The sequence below is a fragment of the Aphelocoma coerulescens genome, chromosome 17 (genome assembly GCF_041296385.1).
Source record: "Aphelocoma coerulescens isolate FSJ_1873_10779 chromosome 17, UR_Acoe_1.0, whole genome shotgun sequence".
In the NCBI taxonomy this organism is placed as follows: domain Eukaryota; kingdom Metazoa; phylum Chordata; class Aves; order Passeriformes; family Corvidae; genus Aphelocoma; species Aphelocoma coerulescens.
In genome coordinates, this window is record NC_091030.1 from 83,925 (window position 1) to 110,135 (window position 26,211).

At 43.7% G+C, this 26,211-nt stretch overlaps 2 protein-coding genes across 2 annotated transcripts in view; one reads left to right on the top strand and one right to left on the bottom strand.

Annotated features, from left to right (window-relative positions):
* DPP7 (dipeptidyl peptidase 7) overlaps positions 1-5,623 on the top strand; it is a 22,439-nt gene extending 16,816 nt beyond the window's left edge. The window contains exons 8-13 of the mRNA XM_069031825.1: positions 618-678; positions 2,024-2,142; positions 2,226-2,382; positions 2,689-2,753; positions 3,591-3,661; positions 4,718-5,623. Of these exons, the coding sequence (XP_068887926.1) occupies positions 618-678; positions 2,024-2,142; positions 2,226-2,382; positions 2,689-2,753; positions 3,591-3,661; positions 4,718-4,853 (609 nt within the window). The 3' untranslated portion in view covers positions 4,854-5,623. The remainder of the gene's footprint in view (positions 1-617; positions 679-2,023; positions 2,143-2,225; positions 2,383-2,688; positions 2,754-3,590; positions 3,662-4,717) is intronic.
* MAN1B1 (mannosidase alpha class 1B member 1) lies at positions 5,534-24,951 on the bottom strand. The gene is made up of 13 exons (XM_069031824.1): positions 24,758-24,951; positions 22,452-22,560; positions 21,238-21,374; positions 20,097-20,257; positions 18,334-18,443; positions 16,419-16,604; positions 14,207-14,355; positions 13,406-13,594; positions 12,378-12,568; positions 10,612-10,732; positions 8,789-8,986; positions 8,354-8,485; positions 5,534-7,558 (listed from the first exon to the last, which is right to left on the bottom strand). The coding sequence occupies exons 1-13, from the start codon at positions 24,890-24,892 to the stop codon at positions 7,355-7,357; spliced, it is 2,022 nt and encodes a 673-aa protein (XP_068887925.1). The 5' UTR covers positions 24,893-24,951; the 3' UTR covers positions 5,534-7,354.
* Positions 24,952-26,211: the final 1,260 nt, after the last annotated feature.

Here is a 26,211-nt window from a genome sequence, read left to right on the forward strand (position 1 = left end):
GAGCCAAGTTCTCAGGGGTTTACAAAAGCCTCTGAGACACCAGCTGCTTTTGAAAGGTACCAGCTTTGATCCCAGATCACCAGAGGCTGTTGCAATTCTTGGTGTCTCCCGGTGTGTTGTCTTTGCCTCTGGCTTTGAGGCATTTAGAGTTCTAGTCCTACCTGGAGCACACTGTACAAGAGGTCACACAGGCTCTGCTGCACTGGGACTCTGGACATCCTGCCTCTGGTTGCACTGGGCACCCAGTTTCCTTCTAGGGTCTGTTTAATGACCTCTAAAATGGAAGCAATTATTCTGCACATTCCCCCCACTCCCTGGAAAGGGCAATAAATACTCTGATGATAGGAGGAACTGTTGTGTATCACTGTGGCCCCTCCACAGCTCCCTAACTTGGTGAAGGAACTGTCTGCCATTTTCCTGTCTTCTTGTGTCTATGTATTTTGTTGCTACAGGGGAGAAAACTAAAAACTTCAAGACCTGTTGCATGAAGGCCTTGGAAAGCCACTGAACCATAAAATGTGTAAATGATAATTTTAATCAGTCTTCCAGCTTAGCCCTTCCACAAAGCAGCTGGTAACTGTTCTGTCTGCCATTTGCCTGTAATGTGTCTCACCCAGGTCGGCTGTGAACAAATTATGGCCCAGAAAGACCCAATTGAAGGCTTGGCTGCTCTTGTTGGTGAGTTAATATTATTGGTTTGATCTTTTACGTACCACCACGTGTTCTAGCAGCAGCTGTCAGCAGAGCTGTCACATTACTGTGTCAGGGGAGCTGGTATGACTCTGATCTCCCTCTGGGACATTTTGCCCCTTCTGCTTTTGTCTGTCAGGATGTCTCACAGTGGCCCAGAAAAAAAGATTTAAGGACTTCTTACAAGTATAATTCAATTTAGTACAACTGGGAGCTAATTTTTTTTTTTGTCCAAATCATGTATGTGCACCAAGTCAGAAATGTACCAATCCTAAATCACTGCTAAAGATGTGTGGCTGGCAGCTAGAAAAGTTGTTAAAACACATCTTGGCAAACACTGTCAGATCTCCTGGATGTATTCACGTGCTACTTCTTCTGTGAGGCAGAGTGGGAGTCTTGTTTCTTTGAGATGAATGAGCCAAGGGTGGATTTCTTCCTCCCAGTTGCAGGGGAGCACCTCCTGCCTCTCCCTGTCTCCCCAGCTGCATTCACTTGGTGGAGTTTAATCATGCAAGAGGAATGATCCACCAGAACTTTAGGCAGGGGACTGGCTTTTCTCCATACTTGCCCCTCTGTGTCATACAGGAAAACACTGTCTTTTTTCTGCATGTTCTGCAGCAGCCCACCTCCTGCCAGGTAGAGCATAGTGCCATGGGCTGTGATGCCGAACTGGCAACAGGTGAATGGGGACAGCATTAGTGTTGTCCACTGATGGCTTCCAGGACAATAATGCTCTATCTCCTTAATGTGAATCCATTCCTTCAGCTGTAGAGAACCAGACCAGTACCTGCTCATCATACCATGTCTCAAGTGGTATTGCTGTCACTTCAGGTTTGCTTGGTTCATGATAAAGGAAACCAGTGTCCTAACATCTGTTTGAACATTGTAGGGCTCAGGGTGCCAGATTTTTGATCCACATTTAGCAATCAGAGCCTCAAAAGAAACTGAATAAAATACCAGAATGGCATGGCCTGGAGGAGTAAGCTGAGCAAGGTGCCAGAGGGACCTGCTGAACCTGGCAGAGCTGAAGCCCTGCCTGCTATCCAGGCTTTTAACCCATTACAAAGGAAATTGTCTAAACAGGACAATATTGCACTGAATTGAGGGAAATAACCAAGTTTGTGTCATCTGGAGGAATTTGTCAGCCCCATCTATAAGCGTTGCCATAAAGCTGGATTGTAACCTCACACAGTTACAGGCTCGGTGAGCTCTGTCCCATCCTTGCACGCTCACTCAGCCCTTGGCTTGGTTTTGGCCATGAAGTTCATGTGGGAGGCGGTGGGTGAGACAGCAAAGTTACTGACTGGTTTTGTGCTGTGTTCCCGCCTGGCAGGAGTGTTCTACAACTCCTCTGGCTTGGCACAGTGTTATGACATATACCAGCTGTACCAGTCCTGTGCTGACCCCACGGGCTGCGGCATCGGCTCGGATGCAGAGGCTTGGGACTACCAGGTAAGCGGATGGAGCCACCAACAGGTTTCAGCTGCTGTCCTGGTTATGCCCCTGCCCCATGACAGCTCCTGTGCTTCTCTTAGGTTTGCACCGAGATCAACTTAACATTTAACAGTAACAATGTGACAGACATGTTCCCTGAGATGCCCTTCACAGAGGCCATGCGCGAGCAGTACTGTTGGAACAAGTGGCGTGTGAGGCCACGAGCACACTGGCTGCAGACAAACTTCTGGGGAGAAGGTGAGTTGTGCTGATTGCTTGTCCCTTTGTGTTACCCTGTAGCTGTCTCCCTGTTTCCCTCTGTCCAGCTGAGCCCCATGAGGACAGGCACAGCACACTAATGGCAGAAAGTCACAGCCTTGTGCTGATTTGAGCCAGACCTTTCTGTATCTCTTTGGGACAGAAGAGGAGAATGTAAAAACTACCAATAATTTGTCCAGTTCTTCGGTATTTCCTGTGCTTGGCCATGTTTGCTGCAGAAGCCAAACACATTTGGATAACTGGGTGGGAAGGAGACCTCTCAATTATGAACTCTCTGAATTTCAGACCTGAGAAGTGCAAGCAACATCATTTTTTCAAATGGAGACTTGGACCCATGGGCTGGAGGTGGGGTAAGCATGTGCACTCCTGCACCCTGAGCACAGAGCAGCCTTTGCAGGTGACATACTGCCCTCTCTACCTTTCAGAGCTGCACTGGCAATTCAGTTTTAGCCTGAGTTTCTGTGAGCAGCTGTTTCCTGGTGAACCACTGAGGAATCTCAGGACTGATGACAGACACACTGAGTAGTGTCCATCAGCCAGGAATACTGATGGAACAAATGTGGCTTCACTTGTGCAGACACAGCAGGACCTTCCTTAGCCCACACCCAGGGTCTGAACCACGGCCTGGTGTGTTTCTGCATCCACACGTGGTCTCAGTGCTGTTGGCCATGTGCTCCTGGCTCTCTCCAGTCCCAGCACACTTGGTGAGACCAGGTGGGTGCTATGAGCAGCAGCTCAAACCAGAACTTATTTTGTCTTAGATTCCACAAAACTTCAGAGTGCTGTCAGTGTCCAGTTTAAAATTTAAGAACAAAAATGACCCAGGACTGGATTTCAAGTTAATTGAGCTCTTGATTAAATACAGAAGCTCCTTGTTTTAGGCTGGCTTGGAATCCCAGCTGCAGGAGCAACAGGCTGTTTAGGGTGCATGGGCCCAAAGGAGACCTGACTTCGAACTGCCTGTGCTGGAATCAGCGGAAAGTTCCCACCTTGGGGAAAACATTCCCTTCATTTGAGACAGGTGATCTGGGTCATTCAGACTGTTAGCTGTGGATACCAGCCGTACCAAGGATGTCTTCCCATGCTTCTCCTCAGTCTTGCCCAGATCATGTTCCACTTTTCAGAACTCATGTCCAGTTTTTCCCAGTAACTTGGTGAGAATTGGTCTTTGCTCCTTCTCCTCCCAGATAAACAGCAGCCTCAGCCCTTCACTGATTGCGCTGACCATTAAAGGAGGTGCCCATCACCTTGATCTCCGGTAAGTACCGAACTCTCCTTTGGCTGGCAAAATCCTGATGCCCTGGGTACTTGATCTCAGCAAGCCACAGCCCAAACAATCAGGAGATACTTTAGAATCACGGAATCATAGACTTGTTGAGGTTGGAAAAGACCTCTAAAATCATTAAGTCCAACCATCAACCCAATGCCACCACCACGTTCACCGGTAAACCATGCCCTTGAGTGCCACATCCACAAGTTTTCTGAATGCTTCCAGGGATGGTGAATTCAGCATTTCCCTGGACAGCATGTTCCAGTACTTTACAACCCTTTCCATGAAAAGATTTTCCCTAATCTCCTGGTTCAACTTGAGGCTGTTTCCTCTCATGCTGTCCCTTGGGAGCAGAGCCTGACCCCACCTGGCTACAACCTCTCATCAGGGAGTTGTAAGAGCAAGATGGTCCCCCCTAAGCCTCCTTTTCTACAAGCTGAGGCCACCCCCCCCAGCTCCCTCAGCCATTCCTGGTGCTCCAGACTCTTCCCCAGCTCCGTTCCCTTCCCTGGACACACTCCAGCCCTTCAGTGTCTTCTTTGTCAAGAGGGACCTGAAACTGACCTCAGGATTTGAGGTGTGGCCTCACCATTGCCTCCACAGGGCAAGTACTTAAAGAGGATGAGTACCAGGCTGTTGCAGCCCAATGTGGAAGAGTGATCTTCTTCCCCAGCACAGGGCTCCAGGGATGCTGAGCTGTGCAGAACTTGGCACTCAGCTCACCTGTCATTAGGTGGTGTTCTTGCACAGGGGTTGGCACAAGTGTGAGACAGCCTGCAGCAATCAGGCACGTGAAGCAGTCCAGTGCCTCCTGGCAGTAGCCATCTGCCTTTGGGCCTGGAGCAGAGGGGGCAGCAGCCAGCAGTGCAAGGGCAAGCTTGGGGCTGCTGCCCAACTGCACTGGGGATCTGACACTGCATCTTGGTTTCCAGGGCGTAAACGTGAAGCACAAAGCAGTCAGTCTCTGTCCTTAAGATCACAGGCTCTGCCTGCGCAGGAGGCAAAACCCCCGTCCAGTCCCTGACACTGCTCTGCTTTCCCCAGGGGACGCAACCCCGCCGACCCCCCGTCCGTCACGGAGGTGCGCAGGCTCGAAGCCGGGATCATCAGCAGCTGGGTGAAATCCGCAGGCCTGGCGCGGGAGCAGCACGCAGGAGCTGCAGCAGGCGGCCAGCCCTGAGCCCCTCCGTGCCCACAGCCCCTGGGTGCCACTGCCAAAGGACACAGTAGCCTGCTGAGCTGGTTCTAGGCTGGCTGGGACACTATTCTCTCCTCTGCCGTGATGATGGGAACTCCCTTTTCCTAAGTGTCCCACCTACACCTCATTGAGCATCAAAAGAAATGCAAAAGGCCAAATCACTGACAGAAGCCAAAACTACATTGTCTGGGCTCCGTGCTTGCCTGCTCAGCATGAGCTGTTACAAAGGGCAGCAATATGAAAAGCTTGCCTGGAAGGTCCAAGAACCATCACAGCTCTGAACAGGATCATTGCATGAGGGACCTTAAGGTTGAAACAGAATTATTTTTAGAGAAAAAGGAAATAGTAGAGGGCTAGTGGAAGGGCACAGGTATGGTTGTGACTGACACAGGGTCCTGATGAGCTCCACTAGTGACCAGTTATCTAAAACAGACTATCAGTCTTAGCCATGGTTGTGGGTTGGGGATGTTTTAGTTTTGGTTTTAACTTGTGCAAGAGAGTCCAGTTGCTGAGGTGAAGATTTACACAAAGGAATCCTGGTGTGCACTGCTGTCACTCAAGTGCAGTGTACTGGTAACCAGTAAAGCACACTTCCACTCAGACATCTTCACAGGAGCTAGATAGATTGGTACAGTTGGACAGTTGTTAAAAGACAAGACACGTTTGGGAAAGTGACAGTTTATTTCTTTTCTCCTTCAGCTCATTAGAAATGAATTATTACTCTCAAGCCAGTTGTAAGGCAAAAAAAATAACATTCTGCACTGACTAGTCATGTCCTGTCAATCCCAGGACAGGATCCCTCTGATGACAGAAAAATGTGCATTTAAATAATTTGTTTTGACCTTTTTAAAATTTGACCTTTGTAACATTTCTCCATTTCCATTAGTACATGGAATGATAAATAGTGGTCCCAACAGTAACATGTAACTCCAGCAAACAGAATGGATCAGCATAAAATCAATAAAGATGCATCTTACTTTACAAATCAAAGGTTACAATTACTATAAAATACCTCCCTCAGCCACCAGAAAATGAACCATTAGAGTCAAATTCAGTCAGCTCCATTAAAGGCCAGGGACCCCTGGATTTAGTGGGGACTGCACCTCCTGGCCCTGCCCATCACAACCCCTGCCACAGGGAGAAAGAGACTTTCAGTGAGACAATGAACATTCATATGAACAACCACATTTCTGAGATCTCATCCATGAATACAGGACTGTCCAAATCCAAAAGGAAAAGCACTCCAGAAAGCTCATTTCCAAATTCATGGCTTTAAATCTCTAAAGTGTGCACATACAAAAATGAAAGATCCCAGGGCTCCTGTAAGATTCTTAAAAAAACCTGGGTCTATTTTGTCTTCAAGTAACTGAAATTAATTTCTCCAATTCTACTGGGGCCTAGAACTGCTGTAATACCTTTCGACTGTCTGCTTTTAACACTACTACTGAAAATACCCAGTGTACTCCTAAGGAAAACAAATAATTGAAAATTTCTCCATGGTCCAAGAAATTATGAGTAACAAGAACTTTGCTGTACAGTTGTAAGCTTGTTTTGAGTCAACAAACACCCCCAATGTGATATCTGAACCGGAAGGGACGGAAGGAGGCTGATACCCAATATGCTCACAGGCTTTCCCAGTGCCCAACCTCAGAAAGCAGCTTTCAGTCAGAATACCTGAGTCTAACTGATGCAAATAAGATACAAAATGCACGTGTTTTACTTGCATTTCACATTATCTCCTGCATTCCTGCAGGTAAGTTAAAAAACTGCATTACCTCTACAAAATTATATACCACTTTCAGCCAAACCAGCAGCAAATTCTCTTTGACCATTCATTTCAGCCAGAGCTTGAATAGACCATTCAAAGTGCTCTACAAAACTAAGACACTATACAACAGATACTCTGCAGCCTCTTCCTTCTCCTAAGGTGATGCATCATAGCTCGGGAGTTTGGAATGAGATGGGAGTACCAGCAGCAATACTGACAGCTTCTCCCTGGGACAGCACTACAGCTCTTTGTTTATTCCACTTTCCACCTGAACCACTGGACAGTCTGACAAAGGAATGGCTCTGTAATCCAGTGTTTCAGTGAATCCAGAATAAACCAGAAAACTGTAGACTTATTCCTGCTCTCCAGGAACAACCCTGTGCCCTAAGGCAACTTGCTGTAGTCCCAGTATTTAATGAGCATTTAGTAATACTGACATAAGTGAGTTCTGGGTCACCAGAGCCCCAAGAATGTCATGGTCCACGGTACAATTACCAGGGAAACCAGCTTCATATGGCACAGCTTTGCCCATCCCAGAACCAGGGATTAGATTTAAGACTGACATGATTTCTTCAAACCAGAGATGCTTTTCCCAAGCTTTTGTTTGTTGTTTGAAGCCAAAAAAGGTGCATTAAAGCATCTCTCCTCAAACCCTGAAAAATAAAGTGACTTTAAGATAAAAATGCCACCACTGGAAGATCCACTGATGCAGAGTCTATGCTGGCACCCAGATAGGGAGTGGATGAGCCTCTGTGTTAAAGATGTATTTGTCAAGGTTGATTAAGTCTATGTCATCTGAAAACAGCAGAAACATGTATTTGAGTGTTTCCCCGAGGAAGAAGCTCTCCATTTTATCCCGTGGCTCTGGATTACTGGGATTCTGAACATTGTTAATGGAAGTATAACCACCTGTAGGAACCTGTGGGGGAAAAAAAAAAATGTATCTTTACATAACCTAAAATAATTTTTTACTTCTTAACATGCAGATGCACTTGGAGAAGATAAATGCTAAGAAAGATCATCATGTTTTCATATTTTTCATTTCACACTTAGTTTTCATTTACATATAAAGCTTCAGTAATGAAAAAAAAAAAATCTCATTGCATTTTAAAAGAAACCAGAACGATAAATGAAGCAAAATATTCATTTGTACTTAGGGCAGAGAAGTACCACAAAGAACATCCCTTTGAAGTTTCTGGACAAATATACAGAAAGGAACCAGCGATTTCTACATTAGAGCTGGCCCAAGCCTTGAATCCATTTCTCTTAAGAGCAGACCATTGATATTTGGTATCACACTTTCACAGCCTATCAGTGACATCTCCATGAGCACTGTAGTCAGAATGAATAGAAAAACCTTCTATTAAACCATTAATGCCATTGTGGGTTAATTTTTTTCCTTTGTCAACTTTAATTGAAGAGTTCTTTCAATCCAGCCATGTCCTTCTCACCTTCTGAAGTCTAGAGATTCTAACACTTTGATAGTCTTGCCTACAGCTTCTGCATTTCACTTTTTCATCAATGCAATACAAGTTCTTTCACTATATGGACTGAGCAGTGTATCTCAATCTGTAAGAAAACGATTTTTCTGTATATACTTACAAATTCCCCCCCAGTTATCTGATGAAACATAGTGTGTTTTCAAAGTTGGTGTTACAAAGCAAGTGAGCAAATACAGTCCTGACAGAACAAGGTCACTATAAGCTGGCCTTACCCGGGTATATCTGTTGAAATTCTGCAAGATTTCCCAGCCCCAGTCTTGGTATTTCTTATCACCAGTGAATCTGTACATATAAAAAAGGCTTTCCACAGTTTCTGGTCGCAGTAAGTTGTGCCTGTCTGCAGGCTGCAAGAGAAAAAATGGCAAGAGTATTTCAGACAGGAAATTTCCTCAAGGATACATGCAGGGAGAAAAAGAATTATTCCCATCTCCATCTGCTCCTAAGAGTTTGCTACACATAAGTCAGCTTCTAAATATACTTCTGGGTTAACTAAAACCAAGGCCTAGGGTACAGTTAGAAGGCAAGGCAGCAAAAGAATTAACTGCTCCACAACAAACCCCATCCCTAATATCTGGCCAGGAGTTCAACAGCAGACTAGAGCTATGGAGAAATCATGGAACTGAAGTTCAGGCCAGCTGTCTGCTCACCTTGATTTCCACATCCTTGTGGCCCTTCTGTGCATGGAGGTTGAAGTGTACAATCTCTGGGCTCAGGCCTGTCTCTACTTGAGCATACATCTGGTAGCAGGTTTCTATAAGGGCTTCAGCCAATTTCATATGATCAGCAGCCAGTCCATTGTGAGCTCCCAGTGCTAAAGTACCTGGCAAGAAGCAAACCAAGTGATCCTGCAAGACAAGACAACTCTTACTGAGAAGTTACACGTCAAGCAGCAAGGGGAGGTAGGGAGGGCGTGAGTGTACCTTTGTCTTTTTAATTTTTTTATTCTTTCTCTTCTTCAAAACACATTTCTGGTACCAACAACTTGAGGGTAACTTTTTAACAATCTGATGTAATGTAGCATGAGGCAGGCAGCAGTATTACAGAAACCATTAATTTCAAAAATGTACAAGAATGCATTTTTATGACAAGTTTCTGAAAAGAAGGTCTCAGATCATGTTGAAGGGAAGGAGAGTGTCTTTTGGTTTACCAGAAGCATATATGTCATATCAGCTCATGCAAGGGGTCAACAGAACCACCTAAAGGTTTGGCTGTCCTCATTCTGGGGCTAATCTACCATTGATATAAGAAAGTAAGCACTGCAGATTAATGTCACATATGGGATCTCAAATGATTCTCAACATTCAGAATCAAAGCTCAGGTCTCATCACCCAAAAACATAGTAAAACCACTCTGATGCCCCTGTATGACCTTTAAAAGCTTTGTCCAGTCCTTAAGGAAGTTGAGGGTTGTAGAAGTCAGCATAGACAAAGTAGCCAAACATCCCCCATTTTTCCAGCTGGCCAGGGTAAGAAACCTGTGCAGCCTTTCACCCAATAATAATGGATTAAAACCAAAATTCTGACTCCCTGAAACAGAAGAAAGAGTTCTGACACATACAAACACCAAAGCCAAATCTATCTGTCTCAATTCAATTATGTCCTATCTTGGGATGGGGCAGTGCCCTCTACCCAAAACCCAAACTCTGGTCTTACAGCAGGTTTTTTGGGAAATTCAGATCCAAGAAGCACATGCTGAAAACTAGAACTGAGTATCTTAAAAATACTACATCAGGAAAGGCTATACATTTATTAATAATACATCACTTGTCTTTCAGACAAGCCACACACATATACAATACCTGCACTTGCATGAGTTTTTTAACTGAAAGATCTTAAACTGCACAAATTAGGAGCAGAGGGTTAAGATCAATCAATTTTCCCTTCAGCAAACAGCATACTGTTTTACTCAAGAATTCTCCAGGTAGGAAAATAAAAAGATGTTATTACTAGACAGAAACCTCAAAAATTATTAATTTTTTTTAACCCCATAATACAATATTAGATGACATGCTTCTTTTGAAGGCAAATCTGAAAACACAGGTGTGCAAGTGTCTACATGTATTTTTGAATTATGGAAAATGAGTAATACATAAAATAGGTATTGTCTCAACAATTTCAGACACTGGAATTTTATGACCAGAACAGAAAAAAAGAAAAAAACAGAAAGAAAATTTAATTCCAGCACCAAAATGTTCAGTGTTGAAGGAACAGAATGGGTTTACTAGAGTAACTCGCAGGAAAGGCCCCTGGCTTGCACATGTGGTGAGTATCTACAAGCCAGTTACTCATCACTGCCATCACACTGGACAGATGTGCATGTATATATAGTCCTGGGGTTTGGGTTTTTGGTGGTTTGGGGTTTGTTTTTTTTTTGCTTTGGAGAGGGAAAAGCTTTGCATTTGCCTCTGTGTTGGGTTTTACTTAAACTTTGTAATGGTTTTTCTGTTTTCTTTTGCAGTTGTATTTCTTACCATCTTGGCACTGAAATGGCCATGAGCAAGCTCTCCTACAAAAGTAAGCTTCTTGGGTTCTGATCTCTGAAGAAGATGCTTTTTCACTCCTTCTATGGCTCTCATATAGTCTTCCAACAGCCTGTGAAAAAAATCATTCCCAGTTGCCTCACATGCACGCAGTCAGAACATGTTTGATCACAGCTGATGTTCAGCACAATCTTTTAGGTGACTGTTATTTCAGTTGAAAGAATAATATTTAATAAAATTATTTATTTAATTAAACGTGAAAACTTAAAAAACCCCCTCAGTAACCATCAACGTGACATTAATTGGTGACATTAATTGGTTATCACTACCATGTAGCAATACTGGGTTTACTTGCAAAGTAAATAATAATACTTTACTACTTATTCAAATATTAAAGAAAGCACCTGCAACTGTTTCTAGGCAATAACCAGATTTTATCCTCGGAATCCAGAGTTATTGAAATCACAAAAAATCTAGGCTGGGAAGGACCTCTGGGAGGTCTCTACTTCAACCCTCTGCTCTGAGGCAGACTCAGCCACATCAGGTTGTCTGAGTGGTTATTCAAGCAATTTTTTAGTACCCCCATCCAAAGATGGAGATTCAAAGAGTTTGAGCAATCTTTTCCAGTTGACCTCTTTCATTGTGAAACATTGTTTCACAGTATTTAATTTGATTTATCCTTGATTTTACATACTTTCAATATGGAAAACAACCTGTTGATTAATACCATTGTGAGGCTCACAAAATGCCACTGTGGTCCCAAAGACACCGGTTCTCCATTTACAGTGAGGTAAGGCTTGGAAAGAGCAGTGATGAAAGCTTTGTTTGTAGAAAGGCATCTGCTCTGGCACACAGAAATGCCTCCAAGAGGCACGTTTTTGCTCTGTTTGCATTAAACACCTTGAAATTAACAAGTCTAACATAATTAGCTTATGTGCAGACTTGTCTCGAAGGAAAGCTGCTTTTCCAACATCTTTAACTCCTCCTTGCAAACACTCTTCCACTAATGCAGTACAGATAACAAACATACGAGACTTGTAGAGGGACTTTTTACAAGGGCATGTAGTGATAGAGCAAGGGTCTTTAAACTGAAAGTAAGTAGATTGATATTGGATATAAAGAAGAAATTCTTCCCTGTGAGGGTGGGGAGGCCCTGGCACAGGTTGCCCAGAGAAGCTGTGGCTGCCCCATCCCTGGAAGTGTCCCAGGCCAGGCTGGATGGGGCCTGGAGCACCCTGGGATAGTGGAAGGTGTCCCTGCCCTTGGCAAGGGTGGGACAGGATGGGCTTTAAGATCTCTTCCAACCCCAGCCAGTCTGGGATGCTGGAATTAAAGAGAAGATAACACAAACATTAAACTTCTGTCTCCTTTCACCCTTCACTAACAAACCCAGAGCAAACACAGACATCACTGTTGAAAGGAAATGCCCACAGTATTTCAGAAGTGTCTAATTATGCTCAATATCTATTGCAAAGACTTAATTCTCATCTCCTGTCTGTGGCACTCCTCACATTTGATGACCTGTGGAAGAAAAGGTTTCTGTGGAGAAGGAGTTTTGAGACTAAGGCTAAGTCTCCTCGTGTTCTTTCATCGAGTTACCAAAGGTCCCTCTTTATGCTTAGCTTGCTTTTAAAAACAGTGGTAAGTTCAGCTGACTCTGGGGCACATGCATTATTTTTCTTTTAAGCAGCAAACTCCAACAGAGTTTTACAGCTCACCTAATTCTCAGACCAATATGAGAAGTGTAAAGAACTTACTCATTTTCTTTCTTTCCACCCTGAATCCACTGCTTGAGCAGATACTCATAGTAGCTGTCAGCTCTGGCTCCCAGGGTGTAGACCCCCAGGTGGGTGAACTGCCCACTGTTGGTGTTGATGAACATAGGCACGAGGCCATCGTTTTTCCCTGAGAGGCTGTGAACGTGCTTCATCACCTCATCTACAGCTTTCTACAAGAAGGAAAATGGCAAATATAAATTACAGGTATAAATGAGGTACAGAACTGTGTCTAGTCACTATAGTCCAGTAACAAATCTGTAAACTTTGCTTCCCCAAATTATCATCAGGGACATCAAGTTCAGCTAGAGCAACATATTAAATTAAAGATTTCAAACTTTTGGACTCTCAAAAGATGATGTTCTGGGTATGTTCAAGTACTCTGAAGCAATTATAACTGTTTCCTTTCCTTGAAGGCAAGTCCATTCAAAAGCCAGTACTACAGCACTCAGATTTACTCAGATTTGTAAAGGAGAAGTCCAGCAAAAATAACAACTACATGAATCTATTTAGCAATAGCCGAGGTTCTTTAAATTATTGCATTCTTCAACACTGAGCTGTGGATACAGTTCAAAATAATAACAGCAGACAAAAAGAAAAGTGGAAAATATTATTTTCTCTGAAACTATTTTTATTTCAACGAACTTTTCCCTATATGGTCACCTGCTTTCAGACTCTTATCTGTTGAGTGAAATTTTAGTTCCTTGGATGGTAACATTTCAGTTTTGTTCTCTGCATACAGATAATGGCATCAAGAAACCACACTCGGAAATTATTTTTTTAGTTAAAAGCTGTTTCTGAGGAAGAAAAATAATTGCTCATCTCCACTACTACTTTTGGTATTCAATAAAACAATCAGAATATTTTGGGTTTTTTTCTTCCCTTGTCTAGAGTTTCACAATTTATTTATCATAACTTACAGACTCCTGAGACTGAGTACTAATGGAGAGTCAGTGGTGGAGCTGCAGAGAAATGGAAAAAGAGAGAGACATCAACTGATTCTTTCATACCTTGAATTTCTCATCTCCAGTCAGACGAGAGAGCTCCCTGAACTCCAGCTGAATGCTGGTCACCTCTGCCACAGTGCTGTCAGATGTCCAGCGAGGGGGATGTGCAGTGCCCCGACCAATGTTGACATCAGAATATGGTATCTTGGAGGGGGTCTTGAATGCTGGCATAAGCCTGTTTCCAATGTCTTTCTAAAGACAACCCAGGAGCACAGGATAAAACAACAAACAAAACAAAAATAAATACATACACATGTACAACCCATTAGATTTTCTTCACAAAGCAGATAGAAAAAGATAGAATAGCAGCTTAGTTTTAGATGATGCAAGCAATTAAAGAAATTTAAAATGTCATGAACTTATTCATAGTAATGAGCAGAGTTCCCACCTTGTCCTTAGCACTACAGGCCTCATGAGGCTGCAACCCCTATCCTGCAGTCACTGGCTGATCTAGCTAATGTGATGAGGTGGCTGATGCTGTTAAGACACACAGAAAGGGCAACAAAAGACAACTATTACCCTTTGCCAATCATTTATTTCCTCTCTAGTTTCATGAGGTTTATGATGGTCAGCCATTCATCAGCAGAAGAGCAGAGAAGAACAGGTGACAAACATGGCAAGGCATTGAGGTTGTACAGAGAGCAGAGGTGACGGCTTCAAAGCTTAATGGTAAATGCCTTTCCCACCACTTTAAATATGATACTGTTAAAAACCAGCAACATTTAACTTTCTGAGGAATCTTCCCTCAACTTTGTCCAGTATGGAATACATAACCAAGTTTCATTTGTAAGGCCAGTGACTCACAGCTTTTTCCAGGAAGAGGCTATCTCCAGAGAGGTGGTAGGTGCTCAGCAAGCCACCCAGGATACGGATAGTGCTCTCAAACAGGTTCACATCCACATTTTTATCAAATACTAAATCATTTGCTACCCATTTTCTTGCTTCTTCAAACTCTGCAAGGCATAAAAGGTAGTTCACTTAGGAACTTCTAGCATGTTCCAACAACTAGAGACATGAGTACTCCATATATTCATGACAGTTACTTATATTTGCCTACAGAGATCATAATTTTAGGTGTAAAATCAAAATTAAGAGCACATGCTGGCAGAAGTTTGATTACCATTGGCTTAATTCTTATTCAGCACCCACCACAGATGCATAGAGACAGAAACATCCAGCGAAACAGAAAGTCCTTAATAGTTTAAGAAAAGAAGAAATAGAGGAATTCTTTATTAAAATAGTCCAGAAATTAAAATCTTTCAAATCCATCCATTTGACTTATCAGACAATCAGTTACACTTCCACAAAGCCTTCTAATTTTAATTAAATCTTTTTCAACCAAAGCTGTTACCTACCAAGACAACAGGTAACATTTTCAGTTAACAGCTTTAGCCTAGCAATGTCCTCAGGAGCCTGCTTCCTGCTTCAGCATCTAACACCCAAAATCCCAAGACGTTGCAATTTTTTTTCTCTAGAAACAAAAATGGTTGTTTATCACATTACTAAATTAAAAAAAAAAAAAGTTTAAAAGAAAAGCTGTTTTAGGTTCATCAACCAGCTGAGCAGCAGCATCACTCAATGACTGCTTTGGCACAGGGTCTCTCTCCACGGTGCATGTGAGTCAGCTTAGCCCTCACAATTGGAGGCTGAGCTATTTCAGTGATCTCACAGCTTCTAGAAACTCCTGCTTGTGAGAAGCAGCAGAATAACCAGTTTGCCAGAAATGGAAGGCATTCCTTAGGAGATAAACTCTAAAGCAAATAGATGCCTTTGTGCCCTCCAGTCTTGGATGCTGGGCAAATACAGGATGTTAGGCACATTGAAAAGAATTACAGAAAATCTCCCTGTCAGTGTTGTTAGCAGTACAACAGCAAAGGCCGAGTTCTGTGCCACAGAAGCTTTTGCATTCATCAGCTGATAAGAAAGACTAGCAGCCTTAAACAGAACTTGCATTTACATAGCATTTGTTAATCAGAAGAAACCCCAGGACCTAAGGCAGTCAGCAGAACTGATATAAAATAGGAAGAAGCCCTTATCAAGAACCCGTTTTCAACACATCTCTAACACTAATAGTTTATTTTAACAGCTCTACTCAGTTCACAATTAACTTTTTGGGGGGAAAAAAGAGCAGCACACAGACAACTTGATGAAACTTCAAGACAGCCTGCTCAAGCCTAGAGCTGCACCCACATGACATATTACTTTACATAAACTTCAAAGGTAGTAGTGACAGAACCATAAAATACTTTGAGTATTTATTGTACCCTCACTGGCAGCTCTTTGTATCTTGACAGAAGAAGCTGCAAGATTAATAAAAGTTTACGAAGGTGGCTATCTACCATGCTTAAATAGATACAGTTCCAGAAATTTTTAAATACCACTAAAAAAACCCTCTGCACCACCAAAAAAAATAAGCCCAGCCAACCCAACCAACCAACAAGAAAAAAAGGTCTTAAACACTAATCAAGCATTTAAGTTTTTTGTAACAGAATTGCAAAATTTTTTGGCTTCGTTTTTAAAATCTGTTTGAAAGTTTTCTAACATGGTCATTTCCAAAATAACTCTCAAAAATATAGACAGCAAAACAATTCAGGAAAGAGGTACTGAGCACTCCCTTTCTCCACCCATGGATTCCTTACAGAAACAGCCTTCTTAAATTCATATATGAAATATTGATATTAGGTGTGATAAAACACAAGCAAGGAACGTACAGGCAAACTACCCAAGAGTGATGGGCAGAAAGCCTCCAGTGGCTGTATAATGGCACAGAGGTAGCACTGGGGTTTTAGTACAGACACAAAGACCAGGAAGTTTATTAAAACTTCCCTCAAATTCTACCAAATATATACATTGTGTATACATATATATGTATGTATGTATTTACCCTCACAGGAAAGCTACACTTATAGGCACAGGTAATAAATATTCCCCTCAAAGAACTCTGAACATGCACTGCCTGAAGAGAAATTAAGGAATTATTCTAGAGGGAAAAAAGTGGAAGAGGAAAAAAAATTACCTTCTTTTAAGCCAAAAATCCACATGGTATCCAAGGCATCAATTAAGGTAAGCCCAAGTCCAAACCACTCACTGTAGGACTTGGACAAAGGCTTCAGCTCATCATGGCCCCAGGCAAAATCCTTGTACCCTTTCCAGGCATGGCGGAAGGCCTCGATCACAGCCAGCTGGCGCTCATTGATGGGCACTGCAGAGTGTTGGGAAACAGAATCATGGGGATCAATAAAGAACTGTGCAAGCAATAGGCCTGGAAGTTTTAGGCTTGTGTGTGAGAAAACTTGCCATGGGAAAGTCCCTGTGTGAAAGAAAACAAGCAGGCCTGAGGAACAGAGAGGGAGTGAAAAACTTGCAGCTGTGCTATCCGGGAGTGAACGAGGGAGGTGAGCACTGAATTCTTTTGATCATAACAAGACTGTGGAGACTTGCCAATGTAAATCCAATTATGTAGAAATAGAAATGTGTCTTGATAAGCTTTAAGCCACTTAGGAGCTAACAAGCTGGGATACTAGATAAGTGCCCTTGGACTGCTAATAAACGGAGTTCATTTATCAACCATATTGGTTTTGGACTGTTTCTCTCTCCCCCTGCTGGGGCCCGGGCTCCTCGTCCTGCAGAGCTTCCAACAGCAGAGGACAAACAGCCCCTTGCTCAGGACTTCTGCAGGGCACTTATGGAACTATACCCCACACCACTTTGCTGCATTCCACCGAAAATAAAATTTCTTCCAAACTAACTGATCAGTGCAATGGAAAAACCACCCTCGGATTATTCTTTTCAGAACAGCCTTTCCTCTGCAGAACAACCAGTCAGTGTTTCTAGTCAGCAATTCAGCCAAGTGGAAACAGATTTCTCCCCGGCAACAAAACTGTCACTTCTGCAAATAAAACATTAAAATAATCACATGCACAGTTGTAGATGAGTATCACTGAAGCTCAAAGAGATGAAAGTCAGGAAATACCAGATTAGGATCCATGGTAATTCAGGTGCTGAATACATATGTTTAACAATAAAATCCTCAGCTAATTCAACACATAACATTTTTTCTTCATCTTCCCTCTCCTACTAACTGCTTTCTGTTAAATTTAAAATCACTTCTACAAAACTATTTCTATTGAACTTTCTATTTAATACCAAAGTAGAAAGAAAATTTACATTTTCCATCTTGGCAAAACCATGTCTTTTTCCACAGTTGTACTAATTTTTTGCTTGCCATTTGCCATGAAGTGGAGTTTGTGTTACACACTGAACATGAAAAGTTTCATGCCCGTTAGCTGAAATTTTGGAAGATTATGAACAAAGACTTCTAGAGTGGGAAACACCAAGCAGCACAACTAACCCCATAAAGATTAAGCTTGCAAAAGTGCAAATATAGCACATTGAAATATTTATCACAAATTTATCACACTGAAATGTTTATCACACCAGAACTTCCTGCTTTCTTTTCTGAACCCAGAAAAAGAAACAACAGGTTCTTTGTTCCACAAGCACAGCAACTTCAAAAACAACTTCTGCAGCTTTCTGGTGAGCCCTAAAAAGAGTTCCATTTAGTTCAGGAGCAGAAAGTCACCTTCCCTGTATTTGCAGAACAAAAGAAAAGGCATGGCTGAAAAGAAAGCCGTCTCTTTTATGCCCTCCTTTAGATTATCCTGTCCTGCAATATCTGCCTCCTCCCAGAGGCTGTATTTCAAAGATTTGTCTCTAAAATTTATTTTCAAATTCTGAAGGCTAATAAGCATGAAGGCTGGCATTGTGAAATAAGAACACTGAAAAACTAGGATGCTCTAGCAATCTCTCCTACACTTTCTGTTTCCTCTAATCTAAATAAATAAATAAAATAATGTGTATGGGGAGAAATTGCACAACTTCAGCCATAAAAGGAAACAAAAAAAAAAGGTATCATTAGCTGTCCTATTTACCTGGTTCTTTCTGGTCTTCAGCTTCCATAGATGAAGGTTTTTCTGGTTCCTTTATTTTACTGGATGGAGGTTCAGTGCTTTGGTCAGGTTCTATCACTGCTCCTCTCCAGCTGCAAATACAAGGGACTGTAATTAATACTTATTTTGGTCACAGAAAATCATGCAAATGAATGGGATTTATCTCTGCATTTCCTTTATCACACAATACTTTGATAAAACAGAATTTAGATTTTATATCAAGGATCAAAATAACTATGCTGCCCACTAGGTAAGTTTTCTGTTCAAAGAGAGCAATTTTCTTTGCAGAGAAATTTTACTTGATTAAGAAATGTGTGTTACAAGCTCTTGGGATTTCATTAAATATCTTGGCAATGGAATTTAATAAAAAACTTCTTAAAATAAATCAAACACCTGAAAATGCTGTATTACAAGCAATTTGTTATCTACCAGCTCTGAAATGACCACAGTAGCTACTAATGCTAAATAGTACCACACAAATGATGATCACCAAAACTCATGATTAAGCACAAAGGATGAGATGCTCAAAGTACTAACTTTGCTATCAAGGGATCACAAGCCTTCTCTGCCACCACGGATGCCTAAATCAGTTTTGACAGGTTTTTATGAAGAATCTCCTGAAGGAGAAGTCTTTCAGAATGGACTTCAAGTCAAGCCAAGTTCATATCAAGATCAAACAATATCAACCATACCATTTAATATATAAGGTATGTTGCCTTTGAGCCCATTATATGCTTCCTAAGGGAACCAGGCTAACAGGACCTTTAAAGCTTATATTGTTTACAGTCAGCATATCTTCTGACTTAGATAAATGCCATATTTCATTTCTTACTTTCATTCTTTAAATTTGTAACTAGTCTATGTTTTCATTGCTCCTGTAAGTTCTCTTGTTACCACCTGTTTAACTCTGTGAGTTACAAGCAAAAGCAAAACAATAAAACACTTTCAGATAACACTGACAGCCAAAATGCTGAGGCAGGCACAGTTCTGATGCTATGATCAGCTCATCTGAGCCAGTGCTAAAGAGAACACAAACACTTAAAACCCCCAAGCCTCATGTTCCAAATCTGAAGAACCTCTGCTGAACTTCTAGTAGTCTTTTCAGTATCCATATTACTTTCCTTCACTTATTCCCAAATCAAAACACTTCCATAATCATAGAAGCACAGACCCTCTGTTAAAGACTAGATCTGTATAAGGGAGGAGATCTCTTGTAAGAAAGAAGTGAGCACATGCTGTTAAACACACACAACTGCATACACATGTGTGCCTGGGCCCACTGTGTTTAGTGGCACCAACCCACAACCAGCACTGACACTGCTATCACTTTCCAAGCCTGGCCCAAGACAAAGACACTTGTAGCAGCACTATTATATTGATACTGTTACATTAACATTTATTACAACAAACTACAAGCAGAAACCTCTGGACACCTAGAATCCTTCTGAACATTAAGAGTGTCTAAGTGCATTAGAAATACAGCCAGCCTCGCAGGGCTTCAAACCCTCTGCAGCTGTGGGATACAAGCAGTAGAATCAGAGACTCTGCACATTCATCAGAATGAAATCTATCTAGCCTAGCAATATCAGCAGCTATCAGGCCAGGCCTGAGAACAAACCCATGCAAAGAAAGAAAATAACCTCAGACACAGACAACAAAAAGCGCTGAAAATTTTCACTCCAACGCTCAATGGGTCTCGGCGGGGGAAAGGGGGAAGCACTGTACCTTGCCTGAAACATTTCTACCTGATAATGGATTTCTCTGTTTTCTCTACTTTATCAGCTTCGACCAGCTCCTCTACAGCCCTGATGGTATCATGTCGGGTCTTCAGCCTCATGTCTCTCCGAGGTGCCTTGATCTGAAGATTGGAAGGACCACGACGAACATGAGGTGGTTTTGGTGGCTTCTGAGAATATAAAGGGAAAAAAGAAATATGTGCTTGGTAAATTGCAGAGATGGTAAAATTTCAAACCATAAATCAACATCATTCCAGTATTAAACATAAATTCAGATAAATCTTATTTTGTTTCTTTTGCAGCAGGCAAATTCTGACCTGAATGAAAGGTATGCTAAAGACCCTTGTGGTTTCGTTTGCTTTAAATATTTGGTAAAATTATCCAGTTCTTAAGTTTACACTGATAAATTATTTTTAAACTACCTCTACTGCTACCAGGTATTCGACACAAGGCAGTGACAAAGGATTGTAAAGATATTTTATTCCATTTTACTAGGCACAGTAAATTTATGAGAATTAGCAAAAAGAATGCAAAAAAAAAGTTTACACAATGCCAGTGTAAATACCAAGAATTACCATACAGCAATACATGTACATTTCTGCATGATGAAGAAGAGATTTCATACAGAATTTTGTATTCATTAACTGAAAATCCCCAAATTCATGAGATAAATCCATGACGAGCAACACAGTAACCAGTATTCCTCTGCTCAACTAATCCACAGTCAGCTGATGTTCCTTGCCCACTGCATTCCCCACAAACGTAACCCTTCAAATCCTCCTACCATCTGCTCTTTCTGATGCTATTTCTCAAGCTCCCAGGTAAATCATGACTCCAGGCTCCTCACAACAGTGGAGACTGATGCACACAGCACGAGTGAAGCCTCAAGCAAGAGGTCACTGTGACCTAAAGTCCTGCTGCTCCTGGGGCAGAGCAGTGAATAAGAAACAGCATACAGAACATGTAAATAAAAAACAGAAAGCCAAGAAATACTACACCAAAGCCCTTCCTGCGAGGAGAGCATTCCACCAAGAGCACACTTTTATTACAAGTTCTTACTCCTTCCTCCACAACAACTGCTGGAATCAAGCACTATTTGCCTTCACAAACTCCTTGTGGCGTTAGAAAACTTAACTTCTTCTCACATTACCTGCAGTGAAAGCTCAGGGTAGTCTCCATGGTTGGCATCTGCTTTCTGGGGTGCTGGTAGAACAGCTGGATTTGCCAGCTTTAATCCAGGAATTTCTTGTTCTGTTCTCTGCTCATCCAACGACTTGTTTGTTATACCTAGACACACAAAACTACTCAGCACAAGGAATCAACAGTTAAGGCTGCAGTTAGAAATTTGTAACAGTTTGCTGCATTCAAGCAGTAGATGCACCTCCAAAAAGTGTTTGCATTCACAAAACATTGATGAACACACACTAATTGTTAGATAAAAAGTGTATTTTGGTATTAATCCTCTCCCTAATATAAAAGGAGGCTGCTAAAAGGCACATGGGGATTTTTTTAATTGCTCCTATTTCAGTATTTCAATACAATTACTAAGATAATGTCAGAGGTAAATGTGCCTTAGTATTATACAAATGCTTGGAATGTCTAAACTGACAGGCAGTCAAAACCAAGAGAGGATTACATTATTCTAGTTATTGGGCTTTAGCTACCCATATCTACATACAAACATAATAAAAAAACACACTCAAAGCCTTCAAATCTTAATCAACTGCCATAGCTTAGGAATGGTACTCCCCAATTCAGTGCTCTCTGAAGCCACAAAAACGACACTGCCACTCTTTCCCTGGCCTGTTTTCCCCTCTCCCTCCCCTTCCCTCTGGGGTGGGTGGAGTCGAAAACTGGATGCACAAAAGGCAAAGATAACCGGTTGAGATAAGAAAACAAAGAGTATGGGCAACAGTATTAATAACAAAAGGTAAAAGAAAAAGAAACTATTTACAGAAGGCACGAATACGGGCAGCTGCCCCTGCCATGTTTTCTCCATCAGAAGGAACCCCTTCTCCCCAGCATAGAGTCCCTTTCTCCCCTCTCCCATGCCCAGCAATGACTGAGGTGGTACAGAATAACATCCAGGCCTTAGCCACACCCCCTCCCAGCTACTTCAAAAAATCAACTGTCCTGGCTGAAACCAGGATATCAAACAAAACGTTGCTCTCGTCAAGCGAATCAAAGAAAAGGCATACAAAAAATTACGTCATTCAAACATCACATAAAATCATCTCAGCACTGCACTTTAATGAATACACCCAGTCATTGCCAATAGAAATTAAAACTGGTTATAAGACCCACAACAATCTCCTAACTTCTAACACCTCATTCTGCCAATTCTGAGCTGTACAGAACACATACTTTTCCATGCTTCCCCCATGCTTGTGTACGAAATGACTCCACATACTGCCAAGAACGCAAACAGGAAGAGAATGACACTCCGCTGGAGCCGGGACAGCTGCTTCCATTTCTTTAGGAGAGAAGTGAAAGAAAGAACATTTAGCATGACATTAAGAGCCTACTTGGTTAAAAATAAATTCTTATTGGTTCATTCAGATTAAAATTCACAAAATCACGTAGGTTTAATTCTACTCTGTTTCCAACTGCATATATGCATTTGATGACAGAGAAAATAGAAATCCAACTGGCCAGCACAAGGCACAACAAGCTCACAGGAACATAAGAGCCACTTAATGCAAGAACCTCAGAACCTGCCAAGTGCCAAGACTCCCAGAAAGCTTTAACTACAGCTGACTTTGATCACAACCTCCACTGGCTGACCTGAACACCTGCCCAGGTATCAACTGGGAAATCCGCCAAAAGCCTCTTTCCTCCTGGCTGGGGAGGGACTGCAGAGTGCACATGCAAAATTAGAAACAGAAGAAAATGATAAGAAAACTAAAAATGTTACTGTAGCAAAGAAGAAAAGCTCAAAACAAGCTGAGCACCAATCACTGGACAGGCTGTGGGTTCGATCCTCATATGGGCTGTTTGCTTAAAGAGTGGGCCCCTTCCAACTGAGGATATTCTGTGAATCTGTGAAAGAGAAGTCAGGCATCCTGGCTCTGACAAGCATGGAAACTGTTACACAGAACAAGTTCTGCACCACAAAAAAAAGTCACCAACCTGCAGCAATGTGAAAATGAAGTAAAACACCACCACAGCAAACAAGACGAACCCACAATCTTTTCAAGTTTAGTCCTGGGCAAAAATGTATTGTTAACACTAAAGTATATGCAACAAGCAAATGCTACATTAACCTGAAAGAGGCCAATGTACATTAGCCTCTATTTACAGAGAGAGAAGCTGGAGTTAAACATTAAGTGCTAAATTGTCACTGTTACTTTTCCAACCGTCCTCCTGAAATTCACTAATTCTGGTTTTGGTATAACTTCATAGCCAATGCTACGCCTGGGAACAACCCTTCCCACAAACCACACAGCACTTCCCATAGTCCTCATCCTCTTAGCAACAGCCAGAGGCCGGGAATGTCTCAGGGCAGACCTGTCAACGTGCTCCCACTGTGAGTCCCACAGCACACAGCTTCCTGCCTTCCCCCTGCGCTGACGGCTGTACAGGAACACTGTACACCCTTCTCTGTGCACACTGCAAGATGCTGGTCACACTGCGTCATCTTCAGTTCTACCTGCATGGCAAACTGTATGACCCTCTCCCCGTTGCAGAAAGATCCTTGAAATCCAGCAGCCCTGTGGTTCATCAGGGTAGGACGGGAAAAGAAGCTTTAACTGTGGCGTCTTGGAACGCGTAGGAATGAGGCACAAGAACACACGAGGGCATTCATCACCATCTCACTGTTTTTTCGCTCACAAAGAATAAGAATACAATGAAGGCTGATGAGTCAGGCCCATATTTCTCTAGCTGGTAATACAAAGAGAACTGTGAGACTGTGTCCCTAAACAGGCTCTTCATACACTTCATCTGATGACCTGTAAAGCCTCTATAGGTGACTATATATCATCTCCTATCTGTAACAAGGGTTATCTTGTCCCTTTGACTCACTCTTTCCCACAGAAGACTCTCCAGCCCAAAACTCCCCACATGAAGCTGCCTGCCCACTCCACCCACAAGCAGACAAGGTCACTTCCCAGAGCTCTGCCAGAGGATCCCTCTCCTCACACTCAGCTTTTCTACTGAATGCAAAACTGTTCCCTGTACTCTACTAGGGCAGAAGACAGGACTCTCCCCTTCAGCCTTAGCACGGGGAACAAGGGCACAGAGACCAAATCTCACTCCCCTCATTCCTGTCCAGGGAGCGCAGCGTTGCCCCTCAAATGTCCACTAGCAGAGGGCAGCATTTTACCATATGCCACCGTCCCAGCTTTGCTCGTGAAAATTAAGACATGACGTGGAGATCCGTCAGCCAGCCCGCGCCCTACCCTCCCCTACCCCGCGGAGATCTGCCCCGCGAGCAGCCCGAGAGCAAAGCCCAGCGCGGGGCCGCCCCAGCGCCAGGGCCCGCAGTCATGGCTTCAGCCCGACTCGGAACTGGGGGGACCACGCCAGGTCGACCATGACAGTCCAGCTACACCTAAGCCCAGGGACTCTCCTGATCGCCCGGCCCAACAGCCCTCCCCCACAGCCAGGTGCCCCCCGCACCCAGCCCGCGGATACTCCCGGTACCGCACAGCTCCGCGCGCGGCCCTCACCCGCCAGCAGGAGCGCCGCCGCCAGGCCTTGCTGTTGTTGTAGCCACCGACCCCGATCGCCTCCTCCGGGCCGAGAGTAACGGAGATGAAGTCCCGGCGCGGCGGTCCCGCGGCGGCGGCGGCACCCGAGTACATGGCGGCACCTCAGGGGCCGCCTGCCGCCATCGCCCCGCGGGACGGAGCGGCCGCTTCCGGCAGCCGCTTCCGGTGCCGCTCTGGCGCCGGCGCATCAGCGCTCGGTGGCACCGGGACGGGGCGGGGCCCAGCGCGCCCGGCGGCGCCGGCCGTGAGGGAGCCCCGGCCGTGAGGGAGCCCCGGCGGGACGGGCCTCTCCGCGGGCGGTCAGGAGGACGTTTCAGCCATCGGCGTGGGCCCGGCCCGAGCCCCCCGACTACTACGGGGTTCCGCCTTCAGGCTGGGCCGGGGGTGCTCGGGGCTGCGGTGATTTTGCCCTTGCCTCCCGCTGTCCCGGAGCACCTCGCCGAGCCACGCCCTGCCCAGCGAGGAGCGCAGCTGCCAGGATGGGCAGTGAGGCAAAGGAGAGGCTGGGAATTCTCGCTGTTCGGTGTCGTGAGATTACAACATAGAGACCAGTCACAGAATCACTGGCATGGAAGAACTAGAAAGGAAAACGTGCATGTGGGAGGTCATAAGGCAAATCAGCTCAGCAGAGGGCCTGCAAGCTCCCATGGAGCTGGGAGGAGGCCGCTGTGGTGAGGCCCAGCCCCGGCACAGGGCACAGGAGCGGGCACGGACACTGCGGCTCCCCCAGGACAGTGAGCACGGCCAGAGAAAAGCCCCAAGTGCTGCTGCCTCCGAGGGGACAGGGAGGTGCTGTCTGATCTCATTATCACCTACCACCGAAAAACCGAGACACAGAGTTTTCCAGCAGGCGATGCGGGAACACGGGCCTGAGGGCAAACAACTGGAACCTGTGAGAGGATGTATGTGAGTGGGTAAAAAGCAACTTAACCAGTTGGGTAAATAAACCGTTCTATAAGACCTGGCACTGAATTTTGGTATGCAGCAGGAAGCACTCACCCCACACAATTCCTTCCTTCAGCTGCTCCTCCACAGCCCCCCAGCCCTGTGTCACTCCCTGTGCAATAAAAGTTCCCTGCATCTTCCCTGCAGAGAAGGAGGGACATAGTTCGATTGTTTAGTGATGTACAGGTTCAGAGCCATAGCAGGACCGGGTTTGTAATAACTTCTAGCTCAGGTTCATAGCCCAAAGGGAAGAAGGCAGCATTGAAGCAGCTGCTTTAAGACTGCTGCTCTAAGTGCTGGCACTGAATTCACCTCCAGCTGTGCCTAAAGTGGCAGGTTAGGATGCATCATTTGAGCGTTTACATTTGGAATCCATCTCAAACTAAATTTCAAGATAAAACTGAAAATTTTTTGAGCATTTCATGATTAAGAAAACTAATCAATCAAAAATTCTGATAGACAGGAAC

Coding starts and splice junctions, on each gene's coding strand:
- MAN1B1 (XM_069031824.1), bottom strand. CDS start 24,892: ATGTACTCGGGTGCCGCCGCCGCCGCGGGACCGCCGCGCCGGGACTTC. Junction 18,444..20,096: donor ACAGAGAAATCCATTATCAG/GTAGAAATGTTT, acceptor TTGTATTTGCAG/CTGGAGAGGAGCAGTGATAG. Junction 8,486..8,788: donor ACAAGGATGTGGAAATCAAG/GTGAGCAGACAG, acceptor TTTCTCTTGCAG/CCTGCAGACAGGCACAACTT.